Source organism: Lagopus muta, chromosome 4 (genome assembly GCF_023343835.1).
Source record: "Lagopus muta isolate bLagMut1 chromosome 4, bLagMut1 primary, whole genome shotgun sequence".
NCBI classification, from domain to species: domain Eukaryota; kingdom Metazoa; phylum Chordata; class Aves; order Galliformes; family Phasianidae; genus Lagopus; species Lagopus muta.
In genome coordinates, this window is record NC_064436.1 from 19,520,409 (window position 1) to 19,546,574 (window position 26,166).

A 26,166-nucleotide genomic window follows, 5' to 3' on the forward strand; every position below is an offset into this window, starting at 1 on the left:
AGCATGAAATTGCAGCAAACAAATTTAGCTCAATGCCAACATTAGAAATCTTTCAGGATGGGAAATGGTGTGCCCACATTCCCTTCTGGACCCACCGCGACAATTAAGGGTAGATTAATCAGTATGTTTAATGATGAGTCCACAGTTGCTCCTCATCCTTGCTTCCCTACATCCTTGGAATTAGCTCTCCTCTCTGCACAGTAAAGCGATTACACCCAGTGGGTAGCAGAGGATCAGCATGGTACAAGGAAATGCTACAGAGAGCAGTCCCACCCCCTCCACGGGTGGGAGGTGACAGCAGTGGGCTCAGATGTCTCTATTAGCCCCCTGTCTCCACACACACACACCTGGGTGCAGATAAAAGCAAGCCTGTACCTCTTCTTGCTTTGCTTGTATGCATGAGTCAGAGCAAAGATATCTTTTGAGAGACAAAATGTTGAGGTGATAAGAGCACTCACGTGAAAGGCCCACCAAGGACTTTGAGCACTGGGAAGCTGAGAGAATGTTCACCCTATCCGTCTGGGGCTGTAATTGTAAGATAAGAAAAGAATGACAGATGAGGATAAAAGCAATAAAAATGGAAGACTTAAGGATAGGTAAAACTGAAGTCTACTACACATTCATCTTTCAAAAGAATGAATCAAAACTACTTTGAAATATACATAGGAAAAAAAAAAAAAAAACTTCAAAAACCTTTCCATAGTGTAGAGCAAGAAAAAAGCCTGTCTTGTAGGTGGGAAGTAATTTTGTGTGGCAATGTCACCTTGCCTCTGACTGCTGATCTTGCCAGACTGGTGATTCCAGTAGAGAAACAGGTCCTTGGAAGTGAGCGCACAGTGATCGTTTCTTTTAGCTGTCTCTAGTGTTTCCTCTCTAAATATTTGTTGGAGAAATTAATAAAGCATACACCTCCAGGGCTCGGAACAGGCTGCGGGTGTTTTAAAGAGGAACAGCTCAACCTACCAGGCTCTGCAACCAAGCTCCTTTGACTACCATGAAGCCTCAGGACTCCCAACAGAGCTGCTGCCCCAGTTTATATGTCCAAAGGGCTGAAGTGCTCTATGTGTACAGAGAGGGACCCGGCTTTCAAATGAAACATCTGTCAGGAAGGAGAGGGGTCACCAGGGCTTGAACTGCTCTTAGTGTGCAGTTGGATCTGTCATTGTCCCACCAGAGCGTTTTATTAGCCCACAAAACATGCATGGAGCCAGGCCAGCTTTCCAAGGTGCAGGCTTGGAGGGGTGGAGGAGAACTGGTGATCAAACAGCAGATGTTGGATTTCTGCAGGGTTACAGCAGTACGGCAGTTTGCTAAGGGAAATAATCTGACTCTGTCCATCAAGTAGATGGCACTGTGATATCAAAGCTAACGAGGGAAAGACATGTAAATGAGAGAGGCAAATGAAAGTACAGGAGGTTGAATCTTCATTACTGTGTTTTAATGCAAAAAAGGGAGTGTAGGAATTACCAAAGGTAAAATATTTTTTGAGGAATCCTTTGAGAATTGTATGTCTGACAATTTGAAAGTTGAGAGGGAAAGGGTGTATTAAAAATACTTAATTTTCACTGTAGGTCCCTCTTTTGAATGAGTATAATTTTGCAGCTTTGCACTAAATCTTCATGTTTCCAGACAATGCTTTTTTAGATTTATTGGAACTATTTTTCTTTTCTATTCATTTTTATGATTTTGTGTACATAAACAGCCATGAAAGAAGAAGGAAAGACTGTCCATTTCTGATTCATGATGGAGAAGTTGCTCTAGAGTAACAAAGGTAAGAGTCTTTAAAAAATTTAAGTTGCAAACAAGTTTAGGTGGGACTCACAGTAGACTAAAAATCTCTGCTTCAGGGGCTTAAAATGAACAGAGCACAGATGTCTAGGAAGGAAGAAACAGGCTTCTGTGACAAAGCTTAACACAGATGTGGATCCTCACCTCTCGAGGATACCACATTCTAGACAGAAGTCCAGTTTCCCATAAATATTGATGATCGATCTTTTTAAAGCAATAGTGTTACTCAGGTGAGTTCACCAGTGTAAAAAAAAGGCTCACAATCTGTGCCTCACAGTCACAATCTTTATTAGGAACATAATGTAACCTAATAAAATTTCTTCTAGTTACCAAAATAGACAATTTGTTCCTTGTAATTAGATGATGTAGACTTTTGCTGCCATCAGGTATTTGTCAGCATGTAGAGCACAAATGCTTGTGTGAGTAGGCTATGCACTGACATACTCTCCCAAATCCAGCTGTGCCAATGAGAGAGGTTACTGACTTCAGCAGCTTGTCTTCCTCTTCCTGCTCGAGTCTGTCACTGCAAAGGTCTACAAGTAGGTAGAGGAGTTCATGCTCCTTAACCTGCTTCAGTCAAAAAGCAGCCTGACATAGCTGTCTTTAACCTGCTCCAGCTGGCCTCGCTTGGTGCAACCTGAACTAGGGAGCAACAGTGCTGCCCCAACACGGGAGCACTGACAAGCAAGGGCAAGCAGGTACATGCTCACCAGGAAGGCTGGAAAGGGGACAGCTGCCCGCGAGCGCTGCCCTTTTGCAGTGGCGAGCAGCAAAGCAGAAGGCTGACAGGAATTGATTCCTTCCGATTAATGGTTTGATAAGCAGTGGAGATGGAAGTTATGCTACAGCAATGTTAATGATAATGATGTAATCGCCAGTCAGGAGCTAACGCGCTGAAATAGCACATTGTGGTCCTAATGACAGTCTGCAAAGCCTTATTAGTTGAAAAGATGAAAACCATTTTCATTTGGGAGAAAGGGAAATTGTTCTTTTAATCATTATTTATTTATAACACAAAAAATTGTTTTCTGCATTTAATTTGTAGGGCATTTTCACCAGCAAAACATACACATAATGCATATATATGAAAAAAAGTAAACGTACAGTGCCAAGTACAAACTGTTAAAGGAAGGATGTCCTTCAGGCTTAGGTGATTATACTGCTGCTGAGTTTTTGCTATACACCAGTGGTACTCTTGTGGAATGAGATTCACCCCTGTGCAGAGGGCAAGCATAAAACCTAAGTACCATGTAAACCCTACTTAAGTCTTATGGACCTGCTTCTAACTCAGTTGAAATAAATAGCAATATTTTCATCGACTTTCAGTGGGACCTGTTTCAAGGTCAATGAATGGGATCAGTCCTACACATACCTTTTGCTGGCCCAATATATTAAAGATTTGGATGTAAAATGCTTGGGAACAAAAAGAAGTGAAAAAAAAACCAAAAACCTTGCCTGTAAAAGCTTTAGTAATTTTAGAGAATTTGCATCGTCTAAATATGAGAATCAAAACATGAATTTGTTCCAAAGATTCAATAATATTAAGTATGGAAGCTGCAGTATCGCCTAAATCTGACTTTAGGAATACTGTGCGTACTTCTGTCATGTTTTGTGTCATAATACTGAGAAACACTGTCAAATCTATTTCAGGCTTTATCACCATTATTTCTGTAGTTTTAGAAGAATTTTTGATACATTGGAGTATTAAAACAGTAAGGCCTCTGCTCTGGCAGTGTTAACAGGGCTTGCACGTGTTTTTCTACCGTATCATTCACCATTGCAAAGTAACAGGATGGCATCTTTTTATTCACCTAAAAAGAGCCTGAACAGAAAGTCATTTATATCTCATAAATTCCAAGCGTTCAGATGAGACCTCACATGGCAAAGGAGAACTCTGCACTCAGAATTCATGCATCTTACAGCAACTCTTGACCACAGCTGTGTATTTTACTTCCCAGCCTGTATGGAGAGATAAATATGTTGGGTTCCTCCTAGAACAATACTAAACCCAACTGCCAATGTTGTAAATGTAAAAATACTGCATGTGCACTCAGTAAACAATTTTTCAAAGGCTCTGAACTTCCATAAACAAACCCCACATTTGCCAGACCCAAGCAGGGGAGTGGGTGCATGGCATATGTCTGTTTTTTATGTTGTCTGTTTGAGCAGCAGGTCAACTCAAAGAAAATGCAGAACAGATTTTTTTTTATGATAGATTCTCTACTGTTGTGTTTTGTTTTGTTTTTTTCCCCACATGAAAAACGGATGACTCACCTCCTTACAAACTCAAAACACAAAGAACTTCAAGCAGACACCTTACATGATGAATTTCAAACCCCAAGTGTCCAAGACAGAAGGTTACCCTGGAAAACCTGGCATTTGGTGAACCTGGGAAAGAAAGATGCCAACACCTCTGACAAAACACCAACTATTTAGCAACTTCTGTGGATATGAGTAATTGGCCTACTCCTAGACCCTTTGTACTCTCCTGAAGATCAGCCTGTTGTGACAAATTTAGCAAACAATGGCATGCACACACACACAAAAGGGAAAAAAAAAAAGAAAAAGAAAAAGAGAGAGAAGAAAGAAGATAGCAGCTTTTTATCCAGAGCCCTCACTGTCATGAAAAACCCAACTACCAGCACACATCAGACGAATCACAGAAGAATATCCTGAGTTGGAAGGGACCAAACATGATCACTGAATCCAACTCTTGGCTCCACATAGGACCACCCAAAACCCCAAACCCTATAGCTGAAAGCATAGTCCAAATGCTCCTTGAATTCCAACAGCTTGGGGCTGTGCCCGCTGGCCTGAGGAGCCAATGCCATGCCCACCACCCTCTGTTGAAGAACCTTTTCCTAGCACCCTGACCCTCCCATGACACAGCTCCATGCTGTTCCCTCAGGCCCCATCTCTGTCCCCAGAGAGCAGAGCTGAGCACTGCCCCTTTGCTCCCTGTGAGCCACCGTGAGGCCTTCCCAACCAAGGGACCTGATCCTGCACAAATCTTCCAGCATAATTCAGACCAGGGTTAAAATCCAAAATTGATATTGACCACCAAGGACAACTGGCTTGAGATTGAAGAGTGACAACAGTAACACTAACTGTTCAGCCTGCTTCTCCATCAGTGAAATAAAGCAGTTCCTTCTCAGGAATGTTTGAAAAACAGAGGATGAGAAGCAACCTGTATCCACGGATAAAATCCATAAAATCCCATGCTGCAGGAAACATCATCCATAGAGGAATACAAAACCACTACAAAGAGAATACGGATGATAAGCTAATTTATGTGTCAGCAAAGTTCAATATAACAAGCATTACCTATCTGTGGGAATCAGTGCCAGTAGCCCAGCTACCCTGGTGCAGGAGTGGGAGCCGTGTGCTGAGAAGCGAACACTTAATTGCCAGGGAGCAGGCAGGATGGCAATCGTCACACCTCCACTGGGGCTGACAAACCTGCCATGGCACCACTCCTTCCATGCCCCTATTTCCTCCCTCTGACCCCTTCTCCCGCGGCTGGGGGCAAGCGGCCATCTCACGGACCCCACAGCCAGAGTTTGGACCCGGCGACAACTGCCGCCTCGGGGCAAACCGCCATCTTGTGCCTCTCGGGGCTGAGAGCCGCGCCTCCCCTCAGGCGCAGCGCGGCGGTACGGACTGCTGCTGCTGCCCGTCCGCGTCGGTGCGGCAGAAGGAGAGGGGCCCTGTCGCAGTAGCATCCTGTCTGCAGGGCCGAGCCGGGCCTGCTGGCGGGGACCGCTAGGGACAGCCGGGGCAAGGGGCAGGGGGCAGGAGGCCGGCACGGCGCGGCGCAGGCCCGGCGGCCGCAGGAAGGGGAGGGAGGCGGTCGCAGCCATCATGCGTGCGCTGCCGGGGTTGGGGCGGCTGCTGGCGGCGCGGGAGTGGGGGTGGCCGCCGCGCCGCTGCCTCACCGCCATGGCCCGCTACGGCACGGAGCAGCGGGGGCGGCCCAACTCTCCCGATTACCGCCTCTACTTTAGTAAGTAGCAGCACCCGGGGCCTGGTGACCTCCCCCCCCTTCCTTCCTTCTTTCTCCGCCTCGGGACGGGGCACGGCGGGGAGAGGCGGTAGCCGCCTGCCGCTCCCGCTGAGGCCTCTCGCGTTGCTCGAGGGGTCGGCCCCGAGGCTCCCCTCTACCCTAGGGGGCGATTTGCGTGGAAAGTGAAGAGATTTCCCGGCAGATCTGCCTTTCGGAGGAAAGGCTGGGCCTGTAAGGGCCTCCGGGCCGGTGTGTGTGCTGCACGGGCCCTGCAAAGTTCCCTGAAGGTTGTGGGGGTGCTGGGGGCACGTGGGGCACTGGGGAGCCTAAGGATGGGCTTGGCAGAAGGAGCCTCGCCTCAGCACTGTGTCAGCTCTGTGGGAGTACTGCCTGTACCCTGTGGCCAGGCCAGCCCTCTTGGAGACGTCACGCTGAGACTGGCATCCAGACAGCAGGGCTGCAGCGTGAGCAGCAGCAAGGTGGCACTGGGAGAGCGCGGGCAGGGCTCCAGGAGGCCTCCTGGAGCGGGAGCTTCAGCATTACACGTGTCACTAACTACACTGACCGTACTGCACTTTGCTGTTGTGTACGTCTTTAGTTCGTCAGCTTCTTAGGAGTTACCTCTGACGTCTGCAGTCGTCATGTGCCCTTTTGGCACTGCTCTGCCAGGGCTCCATGTGCTCAGTCCCCAGGGAGCTGCAAGGCATGTCAGTCAGTGGAAGCAAGCAGCCCACCACTAAACTTTGCTTTAATTAGGAGGATGGTCTGGGGGGCTTCCAAGAGTTGCCAGCAGGGCGAGGGAGGTGATTGTATCTCTGCTCTCACCTTCTAAGGTCTATCTGGGGTATTGTGTCTGGGCCTGGGATCCCCCAGTTCAGGAATTATGTGGAGCTGTTGGAGCAGGTCCAGAGGAGGGCCACAAGGATGATAAAAGGGCTGGAGTACCTCTTCAACTAAGATAGGCCTAGAAAGTTTGGGATGTTTAGCTTGGAAGGAGAAGGCTCCAGGGAGACTTCATTGAGGCCTTAATCCTCCTCGAGCAAGAGGGGGAGTGACTTTTTGCACAGCCTGATACTGATAGGATAAGGGAGGATGGCTTTAAACTAAAAGAGGGGAAATTTGAGTTAGATGTTAGGAAGAAATTCTTTACTCATAGTGGTGAGGCACTGCAACGTACTGCCCAGAGCTGGGGATGCCCCATCCCTAGGGGAGTTTGAGGCCAGGTTAGATGGTCTCTTGGGCAGTCTGATCTAGTGGGTGGCAGCTCTGCTCACAACAGGGTCCATTTAAGGTCCTTTTCAACCTAAGCCATTCTATGAAAACAGCCAGCATGTATTCCTTGTTGTTGAGGTTGTCCAAAGGTAAATAAAGAGTTTTGTGTTTCCATTTACCATAAAGAGGAGTGCTAACAAAGGTGGAACTCCTTGAGATCAGTGTCTTGTATATAAACGTATTAATATATGTTTCTGTTTCTGTTTGGGCTTCGGTATATTGAAGAGTTTCCAAGTGATTTGAAATGCTTCAGCGTTTACTCTGGTAAATTTTGTTCCTTTCTATAGTGGAAGCAAGGCTGAGGTGCAGACTAGGCCTCCATTAAGGTAATGTCAATTTTTGCAGGATTTGAGGTTATCATGTTTCGTATCTAGGGCCTGAGCTATTATACCATCGCTCGTATGTTCTTTTCATCAGATTTCAGCTTGCTGAAGAATTTTCTCTTTGTGATTGTGAAATTTAGCTCACTAGAAATACAGTAAAGTCATCAGGGCTATACTACTAGAAGACCATGGAGATTCACTGATCACTCATGGAACTGAGGTTCCCTGAGTATTCCACACCTTTTTTTTCTCTGTTAATGGTTGTGTACTACCAAGGAAGAAAGGAAAAGACAAGGAAGGGATCTTCTCATCTTTCTATAGCTTGTATTGCCAGCTAGGTAGAAAAGAGAAGTGTGGTATTGAATACCAAATCAATAATTCTGATTCCAGTAAGTCATTGTCAAAGAATCAAATACGTTGTCCTGCACGTAGCTTATTTTTCAGTCTTTGGAATTGAACTCCAGGAAGAGATTTAATTGATGGGTATGTTGTCATATCATAGATTTCTATACTGCATAATAGTTGTTACTAGTGCAGACATCTTACAGCATGTATATCTAGACTTGTAATGTTACTTTGTTGTTTTATTTTTCAGAGAATGCTGATGGTAAATATATCTCCCCATTTCATGATATTCCACTCTTTGCTGGATCCAAAGAGGTATGTATTTTTACTTTGAGTACTCTTTAGATATAAATGCACTTTTAAAAGGATTTTTTTAAACAATTAAGAGACAAGTCTATAGTGCCAAAGGAGGCATTTTAAGCCAGTCTGAGTAATAATGTGAGATAACTCCACCTCATTTTCCCAGTGAAGTTCAGTAATTTGTATTGAAGCATCATAACTGTGTAAATAAACCACTTGTCCTTTTAAATCTCCAGGTGACTGAGGGTATGAAGAGCCCTCTCAGTACCATGTAGCAATTCTCTGTTTAAAGTTTGTGTTCCCGGGTTTTTCAGCTCGCTTCCTATTGTTATTTAAAAAAATGGATTTTTTTCTATGTCTGCAGTTAAACGTGCGTTTCCTTGCTGTGGGACGTGTACAGCACATACTTATGTGACTTCTGGTGTATTTTTTTAATTCCCAAAAGGAGGATTATAATTGGAAGCCAACAATAATGCCCGAGAGAGAAGTGGTAATCGCACCTTTAGAGAATTACGAGGCGTGAGGTGCAGCTGAGCACTTTCACGTCTTGTTAGCCACGTTCCCTGGAGTTTCATTATGGCAATAATGAAACGCCTGTTTTATATGTCACTGGTGGGAACTGACAGTCTTTGGTTTAGACTTAGGTTTGCTTATTATGGTACACTTGTTACACAAACAGGTTGGGAGGGTTTTGGCCGTTCTCTTGATTTGTTGCTGGGACTCTATGGGTGATGTGACTGCTGAGATATGTCAACAGCTGTAGTGTGTTCACAAGTCTCTATCTGAGTAATGAACCAATTTCCTGAATTATTTTAACTGTCATTACTAAGATGCTCTGTGGACTGGGTGCTATTAATATGAAATCAAGGGGCATTTTCACCCACATGTTGTTTGGAGGCCTTGCTGGGTCTGCTTCAAGAGTTTGTTTGGTGAGAAGGATTGTGGTCTGTGAGTTTTCTGTGGACTAAATTATAGTACAGTGATGACTGATTAATGCAGAGAGCCTTTCATTTTGGCTGTGTGAGCAAGGAAAGAGCTTCAGAGCTTCTTGTGGGACGTGAACACCAGAAAAGAGTTGTTGTCAGTGCTATTTTTACCCTCTTTTCAAAATGAGGAGGTTAGGGATTACGTGTTATATTCTTTGCCCCTTCTAATCTAAGCTTTGTGAACTTAATTTTGTGGTGGATAACTCCAGGCCTATTTTCCATATTGTTTGTTGTTTTGTTTTTTATTCTGTTCAGGTGAGCAGAAGGATGACTGATGTGTTTTAAACAGCTGATGCCTAAACTGCTGCTTGAAATCTCTGCATAGCAGAGAGGAAGTGAATTCGTCCATGTATATTTTTCTCTTGCTCTGTTAACAGTGGGAAGGTTGTAACTTCACAATCAAATGGGACCAACAACTTATTTTGAAAAGTTACTGTTTGTGCCTTCCTACATGAGAGTGTTTCATTTGCATTTAAAACTATTAATATCTGTATTGATGTGAATACACGATTGCTCTCTAATGTTCTTTGTTCACCCTTACCTTATAGGATAAAGAGATTCCTGCAAAGAGGTCAAAGACTACAGGAAATGAGGTACTGCTGGGTTCTTTTCCCTCCTCCTCCTTTTCTTTTCCCTCCTTTGCATCATTTTGCTTTTCTGCAAAGTAATCTTTTACTGAATATAGTTAACATATGTTCAAATGCAAGTCTTTCAGGAAAAGAATACTTACAGGGATTTAATATTCTCCTCCTTTAATGAGTCAGAAATGTTAGAATTCTTTTATTCATCAAAAAGTTCTCAAAGACAAACACTTTTATACTGCTTTTTCAGAGTTTCATTTTAACTGTTACAGTGTAGATATATTTTCTTTTTGGCAAAAGCATTTTCAGTAAAAAACCTCAATTAGTGGAATATTCATGATGCTTTGACCATGACTTAATTTTGGTATATATACAAAACTTAAGAGATTGTAAGTATATAGGGCAGAAATTAGAATTACTATTCCTGTTTTTTACACCTGAAGTTGTATCATTTTCTGTGCTCATTTAGTAAGCCCAAAGAGAGAAAGTCACATCTGCTACTGGCTCAGTATTAACCAGCACTAAAGCTGAGCCTTAGAGAAGAAACATGGCCAGTCTGTTCAAGCTTTTCCTGTGAAACAGAGTTGTTTATGCAAGTGTCTTTTCCAAAATGTAGCTTTTTTGCATATTTGCTTTTTTTTTTTTTTTATTTTGCTTTCCTTGGTGGGGGATAAAATTCAGTTGAAAAAACAAAGACGTGTTTTCTTGTGTCCTTTCTTCTTTCCCCCATGCCCCTCTGTCTTCTTAGTATCTGTTTGACCAGTCATATTGCAAAACTGTAACTATCCATCCAATGTTAAAGAACTGTCTGAAATCTTCTTACAGGTTGACAACTAGCATGGGACATGCTGGTTTCTGTATTGTACACCAGTCCCCACACAGTCCTGCACAATGTATTTCTTCCACCTTCAAGCTGTGTGACACTTAGTGGGTTTCCTGCTGCTTGATGCCCCCTTAAGTACTATTTGGTAGATGTAGAATTGTACCTGACGGATAAGTTGACAAGGAGAAGAAGTATGTCCCAATAGGCTTTCTTGACCTTTTTGCAACATGAACTCTTAATTATTGGTCTTGAACACTGTGACACTATCTGCTGTTTACAGAAATGCAAACCCTGTTCTGTGCAGTGTCTAAATTTTGTCTGTGTAGGGGGCAAGTATGGTAGTTCATTTAAAACAGTATTTCTCGTTCCCTTTTTCTAATCTCTGGATCACTCTATGGGGAAAACAAATAAGGAAAAAAAAAACCTGAGAAGCTGAGCAGCTCTTATTTTCTGGGTCAGGGTAGACTCTAGAGCTGCTTCACTTAACTCTCACTATGAGAGAACTCTGGGCTGTGGTTGCATAAAGCGGTGGAAAAGGAGCAAAGGCAAATGCAGATGTTGGTCTTTGAGCATCTTATGTGAGTACGCAAGCGAACGTGTAGTCTGCAGGCTTCCCAAATCTGTTTGGTCCTAAGTGGTGAAAGGCGAGAATGCCAATCATTTAGGAAACCTTTTTTCATCATGTTTGGGAGCTGAGGAGAAGAGAGAAAAGAAAGGGATCTTTGTGTTCAGGAAAGCAGTGTTCTGTCTTACACTGCCACCTTTGCCTAGGGAGAAATGTATCCCTGCAGGGATTCCAGGGAAAGTACAGCTCAATGAGGGTATAAAGAGAAAATGAGAAATATAATGCTCTGTACTGATTTCTGAAGATCTTTGAAGCACTATATTCCATAGCTTGGTCTAGGGATGGTCTTGGTCTAGGGATGCAAAGGCTACTGTTGTTACTGGGTGTTGAGTTGATCCTTGCTGCAGTTGGCCAAAGTTCAAAGGTAACAGTTCTGCTTGCCCTAGGAACAAAGTTAAAACTCATGCTCCTGCTTTCAAACTCAAGGTAGCACTTAATAAACAAATACATTTAGGAGTGGAAAAAGATGCAATTTCTGCATGAGTCTGCTCAGTCTCTCTAACTTTAAATTGTTCTTTGCATTTCTTATACAGGGAAGGAGGTCTCAAAAAAAGGAGTCTGTTTACAGGATAAAGGAATGTGCCTGTTAGCTGTTCTGCAATCTCAGCTTCTAGTTTGAAGGGAAAAGCTGTGATAGTTGTGTATTAAATCTTGTAAGGAACCCTTCTTTCTTGCAATGTTTTAGACCTTCCCAAATCTCTGTTAAATTCAGTTTTGCAACTGTTGTTGACAACTGATCTTTTGGCTGTTCAGAGACTTGAAAGGAGTTACTTTCAGGGAGAAGCTATGTTGGAAGAAATCATATTCAGCTTCAGTCCCAAAACTGTTGCCAGCCTGCAGTCTGAACCTCTGCTTTGTCTTTAGCATTGCAGGCACTTGGAATCTGCTCTTCCTGAGTAAATCTTGCTGAAAGGCATCCGAAGTTTCACATTTGTGTCTGAAGGGATGGATGTTCCCACTGTGGTTACAGTCAAAACTGTCAGGAATGGACTGTTGACTACAGTCTTACAAGTCTGGCAGGGAGGTTTGAAGAGGTCATAGTTTTCTTCTCAAGACTAATGTGAAGTGTTGCTTCCCCACTGAAATGCAAGAGTTTCTGATCTATTGTTGTTGTATATGTCTTTGGTGTTCACATTATGTCATTCAGGGGACTCAGGTGTTCCTAAATACAAAGGTTTATTTAACACATTGGCCTTAATCTGTCCAAGCATGCAGAAATTATACTCCTAACTTTCAGGCACTACCAAAGCAGTTGAAAAATAGCAGAAAGAAGTAAGACAGGTTTGGTTTTGTCGTGTTCTTGTGGCCTTTGTGGACTTAAGTTGAATTCCTTCTGTCAGGCAAAACCTTTTGATAGATGAGGCAGTGGGATGGGATACGATTCATCACTGTGCTCATGTGGTCTGAATAGGCAATTTGATTGAGGGCCTGATGCTTGCAACAGAGTTCCCATTTGTGGTGTCAGAGTTGTCTTACGATAAAGGCAGTGTGTTCCATAAGCAGGGAAAAGCTAGTGTTATGTCCCATATAATGCAGCTGCAAAACTTGGGCTGTGCGTTCTCTCTTAACTACAGCTTCTGTAACCTTCTGTAGTCATGTTAGACACTTTTTTGGTGTGTGTAACTTGGGCTATAGTAGGTCCGTTACAAAGAGTTTTGTGTTCCAAAATCTAGATTATCTGTGAAGGTTTCACCCTGATGTGTGAAGTTGCCTAGCTTTTTTCTGTGTATCTCTCCAATAGCTGCAAATTTTCCTTTTTGTTATTCTAGATTACTTCTGTTCTTCTCAGTATTTATTAATCTTCTCTCATCTGCCCAGGAAATTTATTGGAGTAGAGTTGGTTTACTGTGAAAGCTGTATCAGTGGTCAGGCTTGACTTTAGAGAATTGATTTCTTGAGATCTGAGGTTTTATTTGCATTTTTGTCAAGGTTCTATCCTGAGTAGTTCTGCAGGTGAATGTGTCTGCTAACTAATTGATCACTGTTCATATATCTGTGGATAAAAATTCTTCCACAATGTTCTTGATTCTCATTGCAGTATAACGTGAGGGAAGGACACTGTGAAGAGCTTGAAGGCACTTCACATTTACAGTGGGCACTGTGTTCCTTTTTTGGAAGGTGCTCTATTAATTTGTCTTGGGAAAGTTCTGCTGACTTCTCTTTAGGTACAGTATTTGGTCTCCAGATGCTACTGATATCTACTTTGCTGTTTTTGTTGGTGGACACCTCCTAGTAAGTGTTATATCAGAAATGCTTGTAACACAGGGTGTCATCTTATGAGCAAGACCCTCTTCATTTATTTCTGGTTGTATTTCATGCCAGTTTTTACTTTCCTTTTTTTTATTTTTCGTTTTGTTTTCCCTTTGTTTGTCTTTCTGTCTTCTTATAAACTCATGTTACTGAAAACACTACTCTTTGTTCAGACTGGTAGCACTAGACTGCAGTTCATCCTTTCCATTCTCCTCAGTCCACAAATGCAAGCTGCTGGTGAGAATCCGTGTAAGACTGCAAATGAGCAGGTAGACAAAAATGAAAATGAAAATCATAGCTATTTTTTTTCTTATCTCTGTCTTGTGAGCTCCAAGTTTCTCTATGAGGAGGGTCAGTAGCCCCAAAATGCAGCCTTTAATACTGTCGGATATATTTTTTTAAAGTACTCTACTATAAAAATGACTAATGTAACAATCTTCAGCTTACCTCGTGCAGTCCTGATGGTGAATGGCAGTCAGGCCTTAAGGAGCATATTACAAAGATAATAATTATACTGAGTTTCTCTTCTCCTCTTCATCTCTCACTTTGTCACTCTTCTTGTTCTGCATGGGTTGCTCCACTTCTTCAAATAAGCTGATGCTTCAGAGTTGAGTGTTACATGTTGCAATCCTTGAGCACAATTGTACCTATTCAAAACCCGCCCCTCAAATACACCAACTCAGGAACTTAGGAAGACTGAGAAATAGAATAGTTGAGCAAGAGGGGCAAAAGTTAGGCAAGGAAGAAAAACTGTTTCTGAGAATGATTGATGGTAATCCAGAAGGGTGGGTTGCAAAAATAGTGTCAGAAATGTGCTTAATTTCTTTTCTGCTTACCTGTGGTGTTCAAATTTGTTGTAACAAACCTTGACCAAAATGAGCCATCTTCTCTAAGAATCTCTTCTTAGAACAAACCAGAGCCGGCAGTATTTTTTTCCCATTGGTCATTTGTGGAGATGAGTGTCCCGCAGTTTACCTAGGTACAACGGTGTGGATTTTCCGTGCTTTTCTCAACACTTGTATGAGCATTCTGAGTAATATTGCTATATCTCTGTGCTTAAAAGGCAAACAACAACAAAAAGAAAAAACCCTCCCTGTTCCTATTGTCTCTATTGAGTAATAGAAGTAGAAAAGATTTTACATTAAAAACAGTTTAATTCAAATGGAATGCAGTAAGTTGCCAAGCCTTGTTGAAGAAAACACCCTGCTAATGCAAACACTTATTTACATCCTACGTCAATTCCTATGTGATGTAGTTTGGCTGTCCTTAGATAATAAAGGATTCTCTTTAGAGAGTTTCTTTTTCTGATGTAATTTTCTCATTATTTTCATACTGAGTTTGAGGAACTGGGAAATATATATTTGACCTTTCCATGCTGATTTTTTTTTTTTTTCTCTTTCTCTCCTCCAGATATAATGGAGCAGAAATACAAACATATGTCCTTTGTTCACATTAACCCAAAGTCAAACAAGCTCCATGACACCTTGGGTTTAACATCCCTCTGGACCCTATAAGGTCACTTTCCCTAGCTTATGAGTTCTCTCCCTTTTTCTGAATCTAGATAAAATCTGGACTTTGGCAAGCAGTGATCTCATAGGCAGACCAGCTGACTGCTGGCATGTTAAAGCAGCTAGATGCTAAACTTCCTAAAGCAGTAGTTTTTTGTTTCATGAGAAATTAGCTTCTGGGTTTGTTTTTTTTCTCTCATTGGAAGGTGTGCCATGGGCTGTTGGAGCAATCTTACCTTTCCTTGAGGGGGTAGAAGTGTGGCTCACGTGGCTTTTTCCTGAGGTGAAATTTTTTTTGTTTTACTGATGAAAGATAAAAAATATCAATTGCCAGACACAATGACCAGCCAAAGCTAACCACCAAATGGCAAATGCAGGTGGTAATCTGTGCAGACATGTGATGCCTGAGATGTTACTGTTTGCAGCTGGGGCCAGGAGTGTTCTGCAGCAAGCACTTGAGGGAGAGGATTGTAGTGGATGGAGGGAATAGATGCCTGTTGGAATGGAAAAGAGTGTAAGAGTGAAGGAGAAGGAATCCTGGATGACATTTAGGCAAGCAGGGAAACAAGGCAGTAGGAAAGCAGAGGAAAAAAGAGAGGCAACTTTAGAACAAAACAAAACCCACAACCTAGAGAAATCGAAGGTTTGAAATCTCAATCAATAGAAATCTCTCTTTCCGTCTGTCAAACTGTCTAATATGTGCTCTTTCCACTTCGGTGAATTCTGCCTCATCACTGTGAAAATGTAATTACCCTATAAATAAAACTTTATTTTTAAAGGTAAGCACTGCATGAAGTTATTAATCTCTTGTAAATGCTTGTTAATTAATCTTGTAAATGCTTGTGGCAGCTTAGTATTAGCGAAAGTACTTCTGGGGCTGGGTTTTTGTTTTGTTTTGTTTTTTGCATATGAATTAATCTGTCTGGCTGTCACATTTAAGACCTGACAGTTCATGTTTGACTGATACCACAAATTATGAAGGCCTGGTCTTAAAGCCAAGTCAAATCCAACTCATTCCTTTTGAGGGAAGCATTGTAATTCGCTTCCATCCAGCTGTGGTCCAGCCCTGAGAATTGTTCTAGTGAGGACCAATTAAAGTTCCAGGCAGCATTTACAGGTTGTTGTATTTGAGGCGGTGAGGAAAATAGGCAGTCGCATTCTTCACAACGCAAGATTTTCATGGAGGACGAGGCATTGTGTGTAACTGCAGGAGAAGTTTGTCCTCCTCCTGCCTGTAGCTGCCAGTCAGAACAGTTCTTTCACTTGCTGGCAATTTCTTGTCAGCACCGGCTTCCATGCTGTGCATTTCTTTTTCCAAATGTTTCTGAGATGGATGTGCAAACTTTATTTGACTCTTTTCCAGCCTTGCTCTTACCTGCTGCTGCACGTACATTTCTTTGCTCTGCAGCTGCTTCCTTAGTGTTGATGTCTTTGAACTCTCTTTGAGGGCTTCTCAGTTTCAACTATGCTTATATACGTAAAATGTACTTTATGGAAGTGATCTGGAGCATCTTTCTCCTTTATTTTTATTTTTTTCCTTTTCCTCTTGTTTGATGTGCTTAATTATGACCTAATAATGACATACTTAAATGCCAGTGATTACAATATGGGCACAATACTTAGAGATGGCAAATTTCATTTAAATCTACTGTAATTTGCCATCAGGATTGTGTATAGCTTGTGGTCTCATGGGAAAGACAGTGGGTGATATGAAAGTTGCCTTCTTGCTTCTTGCATTCCAGTTTTGAGGGGAAATGATCATAAAACCATTGGAGTGACTTTAATCAGACTGTGGCATTCCCCCTGCTAGTGGTATTTTTTTGCTGTAACTGGAGCAGAAAAATAGGAAAAATCCAAATATTTAAGTGTCTGCCACAGCTTTACTAATGGTACAGCTTGAGAGTCAGTACAGTTCTTCAGTCGGTTTATTTTTTTTACTACAAATGTCCTCAAGAACATATTTTGACCTTTCCTAATCCGGTGCCATTTTTAATAATCCAACAAGTTTTTATATGAAGATGTGTCTCAGGTAATGTGATATTTGGGATTATTACTCACGGAGAAAATAATTATAGGCATTGCTGGGTTCGGTCTAGTTACCCATGTTGTTTAATACTCTGTTCTCCTTGGTGTTTAAATCTGATAGCTTCAGAAGGTGAAACCTTACAGCAGTTATGGCTTTTCTTAGGTGGTGTTGTTTTTTTTTTTTTCCTCCATTGTTAATTTTTACTTTGTCTCTACAATGAAAAGAGCTTACACTAAGGTGAGGTATCTGCATCCTTTCTCTGCCATTGCCTTTGGATTCATTGTGCCTCGCTTCAAATAGATTTGACAGACAATCAGCACTGTCAGTAGCTTTTAGGTGTTTTCTATTTTTTTTAATTAAAAAAAAAAAAAAAAACCCAAAAAAGGCAAAAAAGAAGACCTGAAGAAATAAATCCTTGTGGTGGTTGTGAGAGAATGCATTGTCCTTTTCAGTGCTTGAAAGAAGCTAACTCTTTCATGTAGAAATGTTTAGTCTTTTTTGACTAGTGGACAGAATACTGCCTTGTGGTGAACCATTCTATGGGCTTATTTAACATTCTGTGAAGAGCAATACTGGTACTGGAACAAGAACAACTGTGTATTTCCATTATTCATTCATATTCTCAGAGGTGAATGGGTGAAGGATGAACTGAGGAGGCTGAATATTACTGTGAGGAGCTAAACAAATTGTACTTAAGTAAAAGCAGCTGCAATAGAGGGATTTGTTGTATGTTGCAGCCAGACACAGAGAATTTTTTTTAATTGGAAAATATTACTTGCTAAGTGGATTTTATTTTCAGTTCTTTAATTGTTTTTATTTTAGGTCCTATTTAATATGGTTGTAGAAGTGCCTCGTTGGACAAATGCAAAAATGGAGGTAATTAAGAAAAATACTTGAATATATAGGTATTTATGAAAGTAGTGACAATACAGTGGGTTCCAGTATTTGGAGTTTAATCAGTGTGGATTGCTCTTTATAGATATTGCTTTTAGTTTGTTAAAATATTAACTTGAAGTTGTGCATACAGACATTGCCAGTGTGATTATAGAAAGCTCTGAGGCTGGAATTCTGCTCCCATAATGCAGGTATTCCTTCCTGACAGCCGTCTGACTGCAGGATACTGCATACCTGCAGCAGATTCTGGGGCGCTGGGCAGCAGAACACTGTCTTACCACATAGCTTGAGTCCTGCTCACTCACGAAACACTCAGGGCAGAGGATCTGAGGCACTGGCACAGGTTGCCCATAGAGCTGGTGGGTGCTCCATCCCTGGAGACAGCCAGGGTCAGGCTGGAGGGGCTGGAGCTGTAAGTGTCCCTTTTCAATCCAGGGAGGTTGGACCAGGGCCCCTTTCATCTCAAACCATTCTAGGATTGAATTCCTCTCACTTCCTATTGTGTAATAGCAGCCTCCTGACAAATGAGGTGACAAATAAAGGAAGTTTCCTTTTGACAAAAAAACGCATTAGGTCCTCACTCATACAAAGTATCTCCTTCTGCAGTTATGTTAACAGTAGAGCTGAGTGAGTTGTTCCTCTGCTGTTACAATGTAGAAGCTAAGTAATGCTTCATCTACAGATTTTGTGAAAGCTTATCTCACAAAGGTATTTTCTGTCTTTCTGAACATTCATGTTAGTTTTGGAAATGTTTTCCAGATGCTTTCAAGAAATTTTGTGAGTTAGCTGATGAACTATTTTGATAACTAAAAATAACCCTGAAAAACCTCCCCAGCCTCTTTGTTCAGAACCTTTTCTCTTTTTCCCTGATGCTGGAATATCATTTGAACTGTCTTTACCACCTTTGTTGTTATTTTAGAAAAAGGATTGCTTAGGATAATTGGCTTGTATTGTAAGATGAAGGTTTGTTGAGCAATCTGAGTTCAGTTTTCCAGTTTTGCTCTCTCTCCCCTTCTTTTGGTATGTTACTTTGAGGGGAGAAAGATTTGTTGTCCTGATAGATTCAGAAATACTGGATTTGGATGTTTTCTGGCTTGATAGCATACCAGACATAATACACACATTTTAATATACCTGGAAGTTTCTTTGTTAGGACAGAGAGTTGACCTGCTTTGCTGTTGTGTCCTCTAAGTCCTTCAGCACAGACTGTGGCAAGATGACAATACCAGCCCTTCTCTGTCTCTATGCTGAGTCACCCTTGCTTGGAAGGGAGGCTGTAGGAAATTAAACCTTGCTGTTGAAAGAATGTATTGCACTGCTACATTTGTTGCATTTCTCTTGTCCTTCCCTTGATTTTACTGAAGGTGCTGTTATGAGACATTATTGGCCCTCTGCCTACTGTTGTCACTTTATCTTCTTTGCCTCAGTTTATATCAAGAAAAACCATAACTGAGCTCCATTTCTGTCGTAATCCCAGGTTCCCCATCTTCCCTGTTAGGTTATGACAAGAAGCAGTGATATCAGGTGTGAAAATAAGTGTGGGAGGGCTTATTCATGGAATAAATGTGCATTACTGACAGGGCATTGTGGCCCAAACAGTTTGAATTCCTTTAGGATGACTTTGCTTTTGGTGTTTTAGTTAAATTGTAAGGATGTTTTAAAATGGATGTGAACTAAGTGCTGTGTGCCCATGTGTATGGCCTGAACCAGCACGTGCTCCAAGCCCTTAACAGATATGACAGCATCCAGGTGAGTCAAGCTAGTGTGGGTTTTTGTTGTGATGTGGAGTGGCAAAAGGGCAGTTCAAGTGAATTAAGTAGATAGGCTGCTGGGTTTATATTTGAGGTAGTAGAAGGATTATGACAGTAATAAACTCTTTTGTAATAATTAGTCCAGTCTTTCCAGGAGTGCTACTTCAGGTGTAAGAATGCCTTCTACTGCTAATTTAATTTGTTCCAAAACTAACATGAAGTTGTCATTTAGTGCCTGCGCAGAACATGTCCTCACCAAAAAGCTTCTGTATGCTTAGAAGTGATGGAGAGAAGGGATGCATGCAGTAGGAGAGCAGTGGCTGGGGGGTGGGTGTGAGGATGATGAAATAATTCCCCTGTTGCTGTCAAAGCCCTTGTTGTCTGAAGAACTTGTTCCACCATTTGTATCTCTGTTGAAATTGTACCATAAAGAGCAAGTTCTTTTCAGTATTCGATTGACCGTGACTGTCTCCTTATAAATTTATGTCTTTCTCTTCTAGAAATAATTCCTCTGCATACTTCACAGCATTATTTAAAACCTTAATAAGCAACTTTTTGAACATGACCCTTGAGATTTACTGTGGGGCCATCAGACTATTAATACTCCTCAAACCACAAGCACATGCTCCCGGATGGAGCTGAATGGTTGGATACTGAATGAATTGCTTTTTGTTTTACAGTTCTCTCTTTCTCTTTGTCTTTCATGATCTGCTTAGATTGCCACTGAGGAGCCGTTGAATCCCATTAAACAAGATACAAAGAAAGGCAAGCCTCGATATGTGGCAAATATCTTTCCTCACAAGGGTTATATATGGAATTATGGTGCTCTCCCTCAGGTAACATTTTTGTTATAATGGTGAAAGTTTTCTGTCTTCTGTGTAAATTGCCTTGTAAATCTTGAGTACTGCCTGAATGCAGATCAGCTGCAAGAGGGATGTTTCTCTTTGATAATTTGGAAATTAGAATTTTTTTATGTAAGGCTTTATTGTCATCATAAATTTTTGTCAGAATTTGGGTGTGGGTGTAAATATGAGCGCTGTTTCAGGAGGGAGTTAAATGATCAAGAAATTTTGAATCTTCAGTTTGCAATTCATTCTGTGAATTGTAGTTACAGAATTAAATTATCATGGCCATTCAAGAAAACTTGTTCATACAATCACAGAATTATTTGAGTTGGAAGGGACCCTTAAAGGCCATCTGGTCCAACCCCCCTGCACTGAACAGGGACACCTACAGCTCCATCAGGTGCTCAGAGCCCCTCCAGCCTGACCTTGGCTGTCTCCAGGGATGGGGCATCCACTGCCTCTCTGGGCACTGAGTCCATAGAGAATCTACTGGTGCTGAAGTCCAGCACCACAGTTCCAGCAGCTAAGACATGGCTCAAATAATACAGCTGAGGAAGTAGTCCTAATCATTCACAATAAGTAAATGAAGTGTTCCCATACACCTTCCTCATCCTTACAATATATGCCTGATCCCTACTGCTCTGCTTGCCAGATGTCTGCTAGCTCCACTCTTGAGTATTATGAGAACATAAACTCTGGCCCTTAGGCAACTCTAAATCTGACAAATCAAGTCAGAAATACTTCTTGAAGTAGCCTTTTCCTGTTTAAGCAAGACAAAACAAAAAAACAAAAAAACCAACTCATTTAGGATCTCCATGTATTGCAGCATAAATGCTAATCAGGATTTCTTAATGTCTTTAAGAAAGAGGAGCAAGATGCCTTATCTTTCTTTAGGTTAAACCTCAACTGCCTTAGCTAACTTTGCTCTGAACTGGAAGACTTTACTGATTGTGGCACTTTCAAAACTGTGTTTGAGTCTTCTTGAACACACGCAAACCAAAAACTAATGGCTGAAGTTTTTGACATAATTAAAGTTTTAAACAACTGTTTTTCATTTCTCTGAATAGCACATTAATGTTAAGCCAATATTGAAGGACATGATGGAGCTGGAAAAGATAGTTTCTTTTTATTATGCTTAAAGCAGTGAAAATTTACTTGTGAAAACGTACTTACGCATTTCATCCCTGAAAAGGAGATATTAGGTAGGGGGTGGAGCATAGCAATGAAGTCCTTATCCAGTTAGCAGTCTCAGTAGATAGTTTCCAGTTAGGTATTGCTAAGAACAACAAAACAAATCCATTTAACACTTGGAAATTTGTTTGCTCCTTAGTACAAAACTAAAATTAAACATCTGAATAATCTCCTGAATGATGTGCATTTTGCTGGACTGATAAAACAGACCCTAGGAAATGCATTTAGCTGCCCTTACTACCTTGTCAGTAACAGGGCTGGAGATGATAGTAGTTTTTCTTTTCTGTAATGACTTGAAAAGGTTGTTTGGATCCTAACACATCCAGTTGTTGAAGTGTAGATTATCCTCCGGTTTCTTAGTAGCAGCTGTCACTAACTCAGAGCCTGATCCAGTTCTATTTATCCATTATCTTAAGAGGACTTTTCATCAGTATCAACAGTTGCCAGACGTTTCGCTGTCACGTACAAGGGAGATATGTATTTGTGACTGCTGTTTTACACCCTGGAACAAAGAAGGAAAATGTCATTAGGATTATCATTATTGCAGGAGTTGTTTTCCTGTCCAGAGAATACTGCCATTCCTGATCTATTCCTCTGTTTTTATGGGAACTGCAGGTGGAGAAGTACAGCTGGGCTGGAGAATGGCATTGATATAATGAGGTCTTAAAAGAAAAAGTGCTTTGGAAGAGTACTTGAAAAATAAGTTTTAAATTGAAATTCTCCCCTCGCTCCACTTAAGTAATTTTATTTTTTTTTTTGTAATACTGCTGTCTGCGTACTTGAGCATTTGCTTTTCAGTTCTACCTTTTAGCATCAGTCAGGCTCTCAAGAACAAGAATATGAGCTGAAGGCTTGACCATGTAAAATATTTTCCAACACCTTTTCAGCAAAAGCTCATTTGTCTTAAAATTCTTGCCAGAAAAAACTTCTCAGCTGTAGAATCGTGCCTTTCATTCCAAGAGACAAAACAAGGACTGGTCTTGTAATTAGGTTATACTAATGTGGTTATGATTCCTTGTTCATACAGAGTTTAAAGCAGAGATTTGAATTTACCTCTCAGGGAACCTTCCTTAGTCTCAATTGCTAGCTGTTCTTGGGTATGTGTACATCTGTGTATGCAAAAACTCTCACAGGTATTTCAGACCTAAATTCAAAACTTCAAAAAATTGGATGCTGACAGTACCATACCTAGTAACTTAGCTCAAAGTCTAGATGATTTTGAAGGGAACTTATGCTAGTGCAGGTACATCTAAAGAATATATTAAGAATCTGATTGTAGGGTATCTGAGTTTAAGCCCACAAGTGATGGTAACAAAAAAAAAATTATATACATATATATATTTTTATATATATGTTTTTATATTTTTATATATATTCTAGGTCCTCTTCTGGCTTAATCACTGCTATTTCATGAAGTGCCTGTTCTGTCTTAAACAGAGTTGATCTGTTTGTTGCTGTTATCTATCCTCAGTCAGTTGGTTGTCCAGAGTTTTGGTTGGTTGATTGGTTTAATTTTTCCTTTTCTGATTGAGTAAGTCTGCTTACAGTAAGCTGACTTTTCAATTGGTGTTTTTATAACCACTCAGTAATTTAGTGGTTAGATGAATAGTAATTGCAGATCAGTTGGTAACTCTCAATTCTTCTTCCATTGACAGACCTGGGAAGATCCAAACCATACAGATAACATTACAGGATGCTGTGGGGATAACGATCCCGTTGATGTTTGTGAGATAGGTTCAAAGGTTTGTCATTGTCAAGATTTATTTCATGCTACAGCTTTTGAAAGAGAATGGCTGGTGGGAAGCAAGAAGAGGTGATAGTCAATCTTGGGATGACTAAAATGTGTCAGATAGGTCTGATAATAGATAAGAGAGCAGTGTTCTTTGTGAAGTAGGAAGATATTTGGAGAAGTCTGAGTGCTGGATAAAGGAGAATATTGGAGTTCTTGGAGTTTAGTGGCTGGGCAGAGAGTTTTGAATGAAGGAAAAGAGAGTTAAGATTTTGAGGAAGGAAGGAGAGGGCTTCCTTCTTTTTCCCCAGCTAGCAGCGCTAGAGATAAAGCTAAGTTACTAAAAGATGAGGAAATATGGCAGTGTCACACAAATAAGATTAAAAGGTCAGCCCCACAAAGGGGTTAAATTTCAGTTTTCTCATGGGTGGAGCAGAGATAGACCCTCCTTCTATAGAGGAGAAGAACCCATTGCAGTTATAAGGTATGGAGTGGGTGGGTGAAAAAGAGGCACAGTAAACACTGTCAGGAGGTATAAAGGGAAGGCTTAGCACACTGGAATAAAATCCTCTTTATCTGGATGCAGCAAAGAATGGATTAATCTGCTGTGGTACCAAAGATGGGATAATAACATAAAAGGTTTTGAAAGAGGGATCTCTTGGGCTAACTAAGGCAAGACGTGTACTGGGTTTGAAGGTCTATCTTGCAACGTTGTTAGCTGCTGGCCAAACGGATACTAAACCATTTTGTTGGAAGAGAAATTCCAGAAAGCATTTTTCACATATTTTTATTATTATATTCTGTTCTAGGTTCGTTCTTCTGGTGAGGTTGTTCAAGTGAAGGTCTTGGGTGTTTTAGCTCTACTTGATGAAGGAGAGACAGATTGGAAGATAATTGCCATTGGTGTGGATGACCCAGAAGCCCAGAAAATTAATGGTAAGCATTTTTACCTTTCTTAATGCAAGTTATGTCACCCATTTGAATGGTTGTACCTGAGTTTACACCACCCAGGACAAGAGGATACAGACAGCCAAGAGACAAAAAATTTTCTTTTTTCACTGTTTAAATTTAAATGCTTCCCTCAAAGTGGGCATGTATGTTTTCATACTGAACTTTTGGAAAGGTAGATGGGGATTTTCGGAGGACTTGATATACTGAAAGTCTTCTGTCTTCAGGGACAATTCATTCTGAAAGAGATCTCCTAAAATTAGTCTTATCTCCATTGTAGTAGTACATGTTTATCCACTCAGATTGCATAGCACACTGCTGTTTTCCTTGTTGGTGAAGCATTTCCAGTGTTTTGTGACTTGTAACTGTTACTACCAGCGATTGTTGCTAATATAAACAGTAAGGTTTCTCCTATTAACTTGGAAATTTGGAAAGTGAACTTTTGGTGTAGCCTTCTCTTGGCCGTGCAGATGATTGGCTTTGCACAGTGAAGTATTCTGTGCAGTCTTCCTCCTTATGACTATGCTTCTGGTATCCAAATGGAGCTCGCTAAGTAAAACATGTGTGCAGTAGTTTGAATAAAATGACAGGTATAATTTTGCTTCTCTTTTTAAGAAGAGGATATAAATACATTAAAGCTGGAGGGAGTTAGGCTTTTATGGCACAGATAAGGTACAACTCTCCTCTGGATAAACAGAGCTTCATTCTATCGAGTGCAGTTATTCTGAGATTCATGAGAATTATGTGAGCTTTGTCTGGCAGTTAATGGCTGTTAAGAGATCAGAAATCATATGTACCATCAAGTCTTCATGGTCAGAGCCTGTTCTTTGTTGGCAGATCTCACCAAGGCACAGAATAGCCTTTCTTTAGGAGTAGGGGTATCCAGTAATTTTGAGGAATTGTGTTTCTCAGCCACTGAGTCTTTTTCCTGGTTTCTGAATGTAAAGTGGGTATATCACTGGCCTGGCCCTTCATTCCCAGTTTTCTTGCAGGTTGCTTTGAGGTGGAGATAGTTGCAGGAGAAAAAGGGGAGAAGAGGAAATGAGGAAAAGGAAACTCTTGGGTTGATAGTGATTGAAGTCTTGGGGCAGATAAATTAAGTATAGTTCTTATGACTAACTATTTTTTCAGTTAGAGATTAACAAGTTCAGCTTGGGGAAATAGTAGTTAATCGTTTGCTGTTACTGTTCGTTTCAATTTAAACCTCCCTGTAGTTTTTATTGGGATGTGATATAAATGTCAGTAGTTTAAAGACAAATAATGAGCATTTTATTTCTGTAATTTTTTCTGTTCATTTTCATATTTTTTTCCTTAATAATTTGTGGGAGTTTCATCAGAAAAGTGGATGAAAGAATTTTAAAAGAGTTCAACTGAGTAGTAGGAATAAAACAGAGAGTTTATAACACTGGATTAAGTAGCTTTGTTCTAAAACAGAAGGTTGGTTGTATTGTATTTGTTTTTGTACAGGTTATGACTGATGTGTGTTAGCTGTTAGCTTTGGTTTGTTTAGCAAGGGAGTGAGAGTTTGTCTTTTTTTAAATGCAAACCCTCGCCTGTAATTGCTGTGCGTATGCTTTCTTATCAGAGAATGGAAGCAAAATTTCAAGAAGATCTGCCTTTCTGAGGTTCAGATCATAGAAAAATATTTACCTAGTTTAACATGATTTCCTTTCAGGGTTGGAGTTAGTCCTGTATTTAAAAAAAAAACAAAAAACAACATGACTAGCTTGCAGTGTTTAACAGCAATCCTTCTTTGTTCTAAAAACACGCAAATCTGTTGGAGTAGGCAATACAATATATCTTTTTATAATCTTTTTTCCCTTTCCTGAAGATGTTAGTTATTTCTGCATAAAGGGACAGCAGCTGTGGATAAAACTGATATCTCCCTCAATAATTGACATGCTGCTATGTTATCAGTAGTGGCCTCCTGGGGGAAGATGAGGCCAAGTCTGTCCAGTTGTTTTAGCATCATTTGCTA

At 40.9% G+C, this 26,166-nt stretch overlaps 1 protein-coding gene across 1 annotated transcript in view; it reads left to right on the top strand.

The window, feature by feature from the left end:
- Positions 1–26,166, top strand: part of PPA2 (inorganic pyrophosphatase 2) — a 44,567-nt gene that overhangs the window by 2,514 nt on the left and 15,887 nt on the right. The window contains 11 exon segments of the mRNA XM_048941989.1: positions 5,200–5,289; positions 5,292–5,426; positions 5,429–5,488; positions 5,491–5,582; positions 5,584–5,791; positions 7,982–8,046; positions 9,566–9,610; positions 17,653–17,706; positions 20,192–20,311; positions 23,167–23,253; positions 24,050–24,176. Of these exon segments, the coding sequence (XP_048797946.1) occupies positions 5,200–5,289; positions 5,292–5,426; positions 5,429–5,488; positions 5,491–5,582; positions 5,584–5,791; positions 7,982–8,046; positions 9,566–9,610; positions 17,653–17,706; positions 20,192–20,311; positions 23,167–23,253; positions 24,050–24,176 (1,083 nt within the window).